This window comes from Arachis ipaensis, chromosome B5 (genome assembly GCF_059453495.1).
Source record: "Arachis ipaensis isolate K30076 ecotype BB chromosome B5, ASM5945349v1, whole genome shotgun sequence".
NCBI lineage: Eukaryota > Viridiplantae > Streptophyta > Magnoliopsida > Fabales > Fabaceae > Arachis > Arachis ipaensis.
Window position 1 is genome coordinate 97,528,649 of NC_142440.1, and position 9,932 is coordinate 97,538,580.

The 9,932-nt window shown below is 36.5% G+C and overlaps 1 protein-coding gene across 1 annotated transcript; it reads left to right on the plus strand.

Moving 5' to 3' along the window:
• The first annotated feature begins 4,316 nt into the window (after positions 1-4,316).
• LOC107643728 (uncharacterized) lies at positions 4,317-9,725 on the plus strand. Its single transcript, XM_016347453.3, has 6 exons — positions 4,317-4,925; positions 5,045-5,151; positions 7,299-7,396; positions 8,141-8,352; positions 8,988-9,046; positions 9,315-9,725. Exons 1-6 carry the CDS (start codon positions 4,478-4,480, stop codon positions 9,363-9,365), a joined length of 975 nt encoding a protein of 324 aa, XP_016202939.1. The 5' UTR covers positions 4,317-4,477; the 3' UTR covers positions 9,366-9,725.
• The last annotated feature ends 207 nt before the right edge of the window (positions 9,726-9,932 follow it).

Below are 9,932 nucleotides of genomic sequence, written 5' to 3' on the forward strand. Positions count from 1 at the left end.
AGTTTGAATTTTGAAATGGAACCAATTTTAAATGAAACTCTGGTCTTAGTATTCTAATTTCATAAAAATTTAGAATTGTTAGAGTTGTGGTTTTAAAGATATGAATTTTTAAAGTAAGATGTATTATGCAGTAAAAATCAGGTTTTGTTTTCTAAATCAGTAACTTTGAGCCTTTATAATTTTTAATTCTGGAATTATATTGAGATGCAACCAATTGGAGGTAAAATTTGAGTATGGTTAGTATATATGATTTAAATTTTAGGGTTTTCCATGTTTTAATCAGTGAGTTATGGGACTTGGAAGAGGTTGTGTTCAATGATTTGTAAAACAGATTTCAGCAGAAAATTACTTAACTTCCAAGCTACATAACTCCTTCATTAAAAATGGTATGACCTTGGAACTAATTGAGAAAGAAATTTGGATAAGTTATGTTTAACCACATTAATTTTGAAGGTGGTTGGATTTAATTTGGATTTTATATGAAATTTCGAATATTATACGCTGCTGCTGTCTTCTGGTTTTAAGATACTACAGAGCAGTCACGGTTTTGCTTATATTTCTAAAGCTAGAGCCAGCGAAAAATTGTGATTTTTGGTTTAATAGAAAGCTTAATCCGAGACGGTCGCATGGATACAAGGTTTGCGTAATTCCGAATTCGTTTGATATTTTAAAAATAAAACTGAAATTAGATTGCCGATGTTTTGGTGATTACTTGGATATGGAATTTGAGAAATAGATTTTCTATACTATTATCAAATATTTTTGAGAATATATTATTGTGGAAATTGTTGAGAAAGGTTTGATGAGATGTTGAGAAAGAGGGAACCCGTAAGGGTGGTTAAATCCGAGTTTTAGGAGAGGTGCTGTCGAAATTTTATAAAAACCTGAGGTTTTATTTGAGAAGTCATTTTAGAAAATTTGAACTTGAAAAATTATATTATTTGAGTTTTATCTAAATAAGAGAAGAATTATACTATTTTGAATTTGGAATTACCAAGAAAAGGTTTATGTTTCAAATTTGAATTATTTAAGAAAGGAATTATGTTGAGTTTGATTCAATATGAAAAGGGTTATGATTTGGGCTTGAAATAAAGGATTACTTTTCAGGAGTTTGGTGAATTTTATAATATTTGAATCCGAATGATGAAGAGAAATGGTTTGAGCTAAAGATGTTGTAAAAATGAAAGATGTAAAGTTTGTATAGTATGATTGAATTTGAATAGCATAAGTGAACAGAGAAAAAAAGAGGTACTGCATAAGAATGTCAAAGTGATGATGAATAATGAGAATGATAATGAATGATGATAATGAGAATGATTATGTGATGATTTGTTGCTTGAGGCAACCCAAGAGATGTGTTTATTCATTTGTTGCGTTAAGGCAACTCCAGATATACTTGTATGATCATCTGCTGCAGTGAGGCAGTCAGATAGATAATGGAGTGATCACTGAGAACGCTTTCCTACGGTACAGATCCATATTTTATTTCTGTAAGGCAGATGAGTTATTTCCTGCTACAGAAGTACCATGACCACCTGTTCCATTTTTGTAGTGGCAGAGGGGTTATTTCCTGTATACAGAAGGTGTGTCGGCGTACATCCCTGCAGTGGCAGATGTGTTATTTCATGCGTGCAGTGGACCCTGTGGTGGCAGAGGGGTTATTTCCTGTACACAGGGGTATAGCCAATAGGAAAGCCTTATCCAGACAGAGGTTGTTGGATAACGTCGGAAGTGGGTTAGTAACCGACAGATGAGCTCATTACCTGCACTAGGGCTAGACATGCATCATCCTTGTTTGTGCATTTGCATTTGATTGTGTTGCTTATCTTTTTTTTCCTTGTGATTGTACTATTTGTTTTGCTGACTTGCTTGTGTGTTTGATTGAATATTTTTGTTGAAGTTGTGAACTTAGTAAAGTACTGAGGAGTGATATTCATGAATTTTGGTTCGGCTGTATTACTTATGTTGCTGGTTTATTTAGTTATTGTAATGATTGAGCGATGCTGTTTGTGGCTGATAAATTGTTAATGGGACCAATTTTATATTCTAGAATTTGTTTTGAGTTTAGAGATTTTGAAGGAGGTAATTAATTAAAGTAAAACCAAAAGTATTCTCAAAAATATTTGATAAAAATATAGCTTCCTTGAGTATGTTAATTATTTGCATGTTAATCATTACTTTTACGGCATTCCCATTCCCTACTGAGAACGTGTGGTTTGTTCTCACCCCAAAATCTTCCACCCTTTCAGTGATACAGGTTCGAAGACTCAGTTTGAAGCTGCGGGCGATTGTTAGAATTTATTTACGAATTAAGTTTATGACTTGAGTTTCTTTCATAGAATTCTCTCGCCCTTATTGCTTAAGGTTTTTATTTTATGCAGAGGGATAGGAGTTGTACCTGAATTTTATTTAAATTCTTTTATATAATAATACTATTATTAATAATTATGTGATTATCATTACTTGAAATGTTTGTTATATGATTTTAAATAATAAAAGCAAATTTTTCTGGAATTTTCTATAAAACTAAATCGTGATATCGAACTAAAGGCTCAATAGTAAATAGTTAATAAAGGAAAGCAGGTTGGTAACGCCTTACTTTCGGTACGATCATGACGTTCTGGAAGTTGGGTCGTTACAGATTTCACCTTTATGGATGGGTCAGATTCAACCAATGGCATCATAGCCTTAGCAATCGTGTCCGAGTCAAACTTGGAGTGATCCTGTGAGATCATTCCCATGGAACATGTGTATCTCCCGTTATATCTCCGAATCTCCCTGTAAGCTTTATTCTGTATCAAGCTGACTTGGATAAGCCAATCGCACCCACGTCCAATAGTCTTGCATTTTGCATAGAACGTCTGTGGCTCAGATTCATAAACAATGTAATTGACTCCTTTAGAGATAGTGTAACTCCGAATTGCCACAATGACTGATTTTCTAGAACCGTATTCCATTCGATCCTGAACTCGCTGTCCACAAGGTCAGCAACACCTATAAAAAGAATAAATTGTCGCTCATCAATTCGTCAAAACAAAATTAAGGAAACATACTACCCACTGCTCACGTACCTATGTCCACATATTCGGGAAACTCCAGTGCATGCATGGCGTCAAGATCTAAGCTACGCATAAAAAGGTGGAATGTCCATCAGTTGACTAACTGCAGGTGGAACCACTAAAGTTTCCGCGACTGCCTCACCTCTTCCATCGCCGTCCTCGTCCTCATCACTGGCTTCATATGTAGCTTCAAACTCCTCGTCGCTATCATTGTTCATTCCTTTGTACGCTTCAGTTCTATCATCTTACAGTTATATGTATAAACTCAATATACAACTCAATCCTTGGATGTTGCACCTGAGTTTGCTGGTAAATATGAAACATCCGCCGAATACTTGTTTTGTCAACGATGGGCATAACCTCAAACTGTTTTAGGCCACCAAATACGACAGTCGGACTTCGGTAGAGAATGTTGCACCCTCTTTAAAATATCACTCTCTATGCTCTGACAGAGCCATACTGCAGTTTTGCGAACGTTATAGTGCACGGAACCACACACGAAAATGTACTCTCACAAGCAAAGCTCACTCCTTCATATGTATTATGTATAACCTCACCGTTGTGGTAAACCACTATATTGTAGTACCCTCCATGACACCAACAAGTAGAGAAAACACCTAAACGTACTCTCACAAGCAAAGCTCACGCCCTCATATGTATTACGTATAATCTCACCGTTGTGGTAAACCATTATATTTACAGTGCTCTCCATGACACCAACAAGTAGAGGAAAACACCTTTCTCGCAATGCAGTAAAATAGTAGCGAGCTTCCGTTTTTATAGGCAAATGACTCAAGTCGTAGGTTTCAAGTTGCAAAGCCATCTAACCAACGTTTGGCATGTGTCCAACACGTAGGATGCGTGTTGCTTGCATGCCTGACACGTTTCCAACACGCAAGGTGCGTGTTGGCTAGATGCTCGCCACATGGACAGCATGCAGGGTACATGTAGCTTTTGATTGTGCCACGTGTCCATCACATAGCATACATGCTGAGTCAGCACGTAACCTGCGTGTTGCACCTATTGTATTTGCAATGCTCATCCACTTGTGTATACACCAAAAAGTTCCATTTTCAGCAAAAACTCACATTTTTTTCCAAATTTAAATTTTTTAACCCTTTTTTTGTGACTTTTTATTAATTTTTAGGTTTTATTAAACTTAGTTGCTAAAAGTATTTGAACACCTAACATTTTTGTGAAAAATATTTTTTCCCTATTGATAACTAACAAATAAATGGAAATTAAACCCCTCATCTTATGTAATGCCTTAGCCCCCAATCTTTTATTTCTCTTTTAAGTTTTTTCGGTTGCTCTTCCTTCTTCCGCTATCTTCTTCTTCTTCCTTCTCCTCCTCCTTCAACTCTCTCTCTCTCTCTCTCTCTCTCTCTCTCTCTCTCTCTCTCATACCTCTAACAACAATGGAGGACCTGTGGAAGCGAGCTAAGATCTTCGCCGAAGAGGCCGCCAAAAAGTCTCAAGAAATCGGCGCCGCCGTCTCCTCCTCCGCCACCGCCACCACTTCCTCCGTTAGGTTCGCCGATCTTGTCTCCGAGACCACCAAGAAGTCCAAGGAGCTCGCCGCCGAGGCCTCCAAGAGAGCCGAAGAGATCAAGGCCGCCATTGCCGCCGAGGCCGCCAAGCACGCCGACAGCATCAAGACCCTCTCCGACGGAATCACCATTCCTCCCCAAATCTCCGCCGCCATTGCCACCGCATCATCTGCCGCAGCTGTAGCCGCGCCTTCTTCTTCCTCACCGTCTCTTCCCAACGACGACGACCTCGAGAAGTTCGGCGTCACCGATGATCTCAGATCCTTCGTCAGAGGACTCACTTCCACCACGTTCCAGAACTTTCCCCTCAGTTTCGGCAAGTTTTTTATAATCAGAAAATAAAATAAAAAATTGTGATCCTTTTGTATTGTTTTTCCTATGATTTGATTCTCCATTTTTGTTTTGGTTTTGAGCGAGTTGATTTGGTTAATGTAGATGAACCGCAGGCCTCTGATGTGCCCACTGTGGCTTCCAATAATGTGCGGAAGGATCTCAATGATTTTCAAGAGAAACATGCCACACTTGTTCTTATCACTGTTAAGGTAAATTCAGCATTTTCCCCGTAATTCATTTCCTTTTTATTGTTATTGATAATCGATTTTTCATGTGTTGATTACCATTTGTGTTACTTATTTTTTTATAATATATATACATTAAACCGAATCAATTTCGTGACAAAGTCTCACTGAATGTAAACCCGATCAATTTTTTATAATATATATTATAGATATTTTCAGCTGGTTTTTATTTTTTGTTTTTTTAAGTTTGTTGATGTGTGTTTAGATTAAGTGGGACTTTGTCACGAAATTGATTGGGTTTAATGTGAGGAATTGTGTTGCACGCTTTCTCGGTTGCTGTATAATTTGTTGATTGTAATAAGCATGTGGTGGTTTTTTCACGCATTTGATTCAATGAGGATGAAAGACAGTGAGAGAAGTGAAATTACCCATCTCTTAATTGTAGTGTCTACTGTGTATTGTCAAGCGTGATTGCTTTATGATGCATCTCAATTCACGTGTTTGCTTTGCAATTGTGCGAAAGACATGTGAAGTGTAAATCTTGAGGCTCAAGCCAAATAATGATGAATACTTCAGAGATGCATGCCATCACGTCCTATTTTTTCCATTCTTTATTTTTCTGGTTGTTGTACTCTCACCATCATACATTTGCCGGCTATATGGTGTATACATGTTTGATTTAACTTAAATTTTAAGAAAAGATCTTTTTTCTTTCCCCCAAAATATCTTAGTTGGCTTTTGCTTATTTATTTATAAGCTGCATTAAACACAACCTAAGCTATACCATAGTTTTTGATTGCGGATGGCGGCTCATGGCGGTGAGCCAAAAATCCGCCGTAAAATAATGGCGGATGGCGTTGCGGAAAATGGCGGAAATGGCGGATTACCTAAAAAATGCATATATATGTACAAAAAAACAAGCAGCAAAATTGCAAATATAATAAACTATAAAATCTAATCTATATAATCATTTTTCTAGTCATAAGACATCCAATTAATGCAGCAAATATAATAGGAAATTCAGCAAATAAACATAAGACATAGAACATAAAAACTAAAAACTTAAAAGAAAGACGAAAGCCATTGTCTCATCATGTCTTTAAACTAAAGAATGATGAAATAAACCATCTAAATTCTAGCTCTCATGAACTTGGTCCACTCTTTGGAGCTGCAAGTTGTTTCCTTTTTATATTTTGTTGTCTTCTTCTAGTATTTGCCGTACGCTCATTTCCCCCCATTGCTTCAATTCTACTGGAACGGACAGCAGCTGCAGGATGAGCAGGAGCAGTGCCGGCAGCATGACCAGCAGAGACAGGGGCAGGGGCAGGGGCAGGGACATGTGCAGGGGTATTAGAATCAGGGGATGGTCTGGAAGTTGACATAGTGAACTGAACTGAACGGAAAAAAATTGGAGGAAGAGAGGTTTATATGGGAAGAGAAGGAGACGATGAACTGAACGAACAACGAAGAAAAAAAGGGAATGTATGTAACTACAAAACAGAACGAGAGGGAACTGTGGTGATGAGCGGCGGCAACCACCAGCGGCGACGGGTGGCGACCACCAGCAACGATGGGTGGCGACGAACAGCGACGGGCAGCGGCGAAGATCGGCGCCGACGGCAGGCACAGAGAAGAGAGAACAGAGACGGAGAACCGTTTTTGACATGAATAAGAGAGGAAGAGAAGTTTTTGAATAACAGAGGCTAATTAGGGTTACACAGGTATCACTTAGGGTTTCCTAAATTACCCAATTACCCCCAATTTTTTTCAAAAAATCCGAAAACCCCCGCCATTTCCACCATTTCAATGGCGTTCCGCCATGGCGCCACCGCAATTGCAGCCGCCTTTTCACCCGCCTTTTCACCCGCCGTGAAAACCACGTTGCCGTGGCCTCTGTATGGCGCCGCCATAACCAATATTTTAAAACACTGAGCTATACCATATTCCAAACATGCTATGGAGTTAGTTTTCCTTGAATTGATACTGTTTAGAAGTAACACCTGGCTTTCATTATATGGCATTATGGCAATGATGTATTTGTACGCTGTTACCATTTACCATGAGAATGCAATATAACACGAGTATTTAAAAGTGAAACTGTGTATTGAAAATGTAATCAACATTGGCTAGCAAATATAAAATTTTAGAATTGTAACAATATTTCTTTTCAGGAAATTTCAAGGCTGAGATATGAATTATGTCCTCGTACTATGAAAGAACGACACTTTTGGAAGATTTATTTTACTCTTGTAAACACGCATGTGGCACCGTAAGTATCATAATTCATATCATCATGTTATAAAGATTTATTTATGTTAACCATCTTAATGATGTTGAAATAGTGTTCATTTTATGAAATATTTTTTTAGGTCACCCCCTGTACATTTCCTTATTCTTTGAATTATAAAAATCTTTTCTGCTGGCTTTTATTATGTGTTATAAAATCAAACTTTTTGAACATGAATAAATTCACTTTGTAAGGAAGGAGGTAAGCTGGAGGAACAACTTGTTCAATTTGATAATTTTAATGTTGTACAAATGGGTTATTCTGTTATTTATCCTAGGAATGGAATTTGTGCCATGGAATCTACCTTTGAAATATGAAGCATTTAGTTTGTTTTTGCAATGGTTTCAATTCCATTGATATGTTTTTTCACTATTAATTCCACAGAAGTATTATCTTATTTTCATTTGAGTTCCTATTTTCAAGATTTCATAATGAAAATGGTGAAAACAACATAATCTTATAAGCATCCTTTTCTTCAAATCAATTTTTCTTACAGATAACATCTTTCTTTATTCATGTTAAGAGTAAGCTTTAACTGTTAAATATTAATCAATTTAGTAGAGCTGTATTTTCTATTTATTCAAGAATGAAAATTGTGATCTAATCTTTGCAATTCAGACATTGCTTTTGGCTGCATCATTTTTAAGTTGAACATATCCAAAAATAGACATGCATGCATGCACACAACATTTTTAAGTTAGCCTCATATTAACATGATACAATCAGGTATGAGAAAAAATATATGGAGGAGGTTCAGCTCAGAGATGCAGCAGATAAAACTGTGGCTAAGTTAGAGCAAACTACAATTACTGGAGGAAGTGGAAAGGTAGAAGCAACAGGGAACAATGTGAAGAGTAAATCTTCAAAGACATCTTCTACTGAGCAAGACTTGGATACGTTTCTTCTTGGAGATCTTGAAGACAGTGATGAAGGTCCAGGTATATCACTCATTTTTTTTAAGATTTCAATACAGAAACAAGCTGTCTAGTAAGACAATTGAATTTCGCATCTCAGTTCAGTAGGAATTTATGCAAAAGCATTAGGCAGTTCACCATCAATCACCTAGCCTTATCATTACCGAGAGTTGACTTGATTTTGAAATTTTTGGCCACATTGTGTTTCATGATTATGCTCCTAGGTTTATCTGTCATGATTTGCTATGACCTCTGATTTTGGTTATCTTCACGTCCTATTGATTATGTTAAGTACTCTATGCTAAACCACGAGATATATGTGTAAGGGGAAGAGGGACATGGGGAATATCTACCTTGTTTGCATGGCAAGGGCATAAGAAGCTAATATAGGTAATGCTAGAGGTTGTATGCCATACAAGTGAATAGTGAAGAATGAGAGGTAAGCAATGAGTTAGTTAGGTTTTGGGATGGAGGTTACAATTCTGTAGAATGATATATGGCATCTATTCTTTCACTTTTCTGTTTTAAGAGCGTTCATCTTTAAGGTGTAATGGTTTCTTGAGCATTTGGTTTCTTGCTGAGATTAGTGACTGGAGTTTCAATATAAAGTCCTGTATTCTGTAACAAATTCCTTAGAGGGTGTCTTGTTTCTCTTTTAGATGGCGGGGCGGACGGCTTTGATGACGATGATGATGATTTTGACAAGATTGGAAATTCTGTAAGTACTTTTTATTTTATTTTTTCATTTGCAAATAAATAAAAAGAAAATCAGTTAATAGTATAAATGTATATTTTGTAGAACTGATTTGGTCATTTGCGAATAGAAACTTGATGGAGATAAATCAAGTGTTTTATAAACAAAAGAAGATAGAGAGCAAATAGGGATAGATAGGCATTTGACTTTAAGTTTGCTAAAATTTTGTAGTTGCAACGTCTTTTATTTATAAGACTCGATCTCGATTCATTATGTTATGGGAAATTTTCAGGATGTTGAAGATGAGAAGCATGGGAAGAAAACATCTGCACCAGAAGTTTAGTATGCCAAATTTCTTTGGTATGAGACTAGAAAATACAAATGAAGCTTGCTGTTTGCTGCTTGCAAATAACTGAGAGATGGATGAATGGTAAAGATAAACTGTTTTAGCAGTCTGGACTGGAATATCAATATTGGCGGCCATGGCAGTGTATATTTGGTGAATTGGTCGGAAAATTTGAAGTACGAATCGTTATTGTTTATTTGTTTACCTTGTACTATATAGATGATTTTTTTTCTGGAAGCTTTTCCATATTTTTAGAAGTTGGTTGTTAGCCATTGAACTTGACCTGTACAGTTGACCTTATTTTTGGATAATTGTTTCCTCGGTTTTTATTCTTAATATGATGTTTTTTATTGTGAATCACATAAGTACATAGTTCTTGGCGCTTGTTACATGTGGGTCTTTGTTGTTTAATGTGCTTTTTTAGGATTCTTAAATATAATAATGTTACATTTTTCTGAATGTGAACGCTTTTGTGCCTTTACAGTTCATGGCAATCTATTACTTTTTCCATGAATTTAGTAAGAATCAAATATTTAATTAGTTACTAATGTTTTGATTGAAAAT

Excerpts from the sequence above, each read along its gene's own strand:
- LOC107643728 (XM_016347453.3), top strand. The coding sequence starts at position 4,478 with ATGGAGGACCTGTGGAAGCGAGCTAAGATCTTCGCCGAAGAGGCCGCC. Across the intron at positions 4,926-5,044 it reads GAACTTTCCCCTCAGTTTCG|ATGAACCGCAGGCCTCTGAT; the intron begins GCAAGTTTTTTA and ends TGGTTAATGTAG. Across the intron at positions 7,397-8,140 it reads GTAAACACGCATGTGGCACC|GTATGAGAAAAAATATATGG; the intron begins GTAAGTATCATA and ends TGATACAATCAG.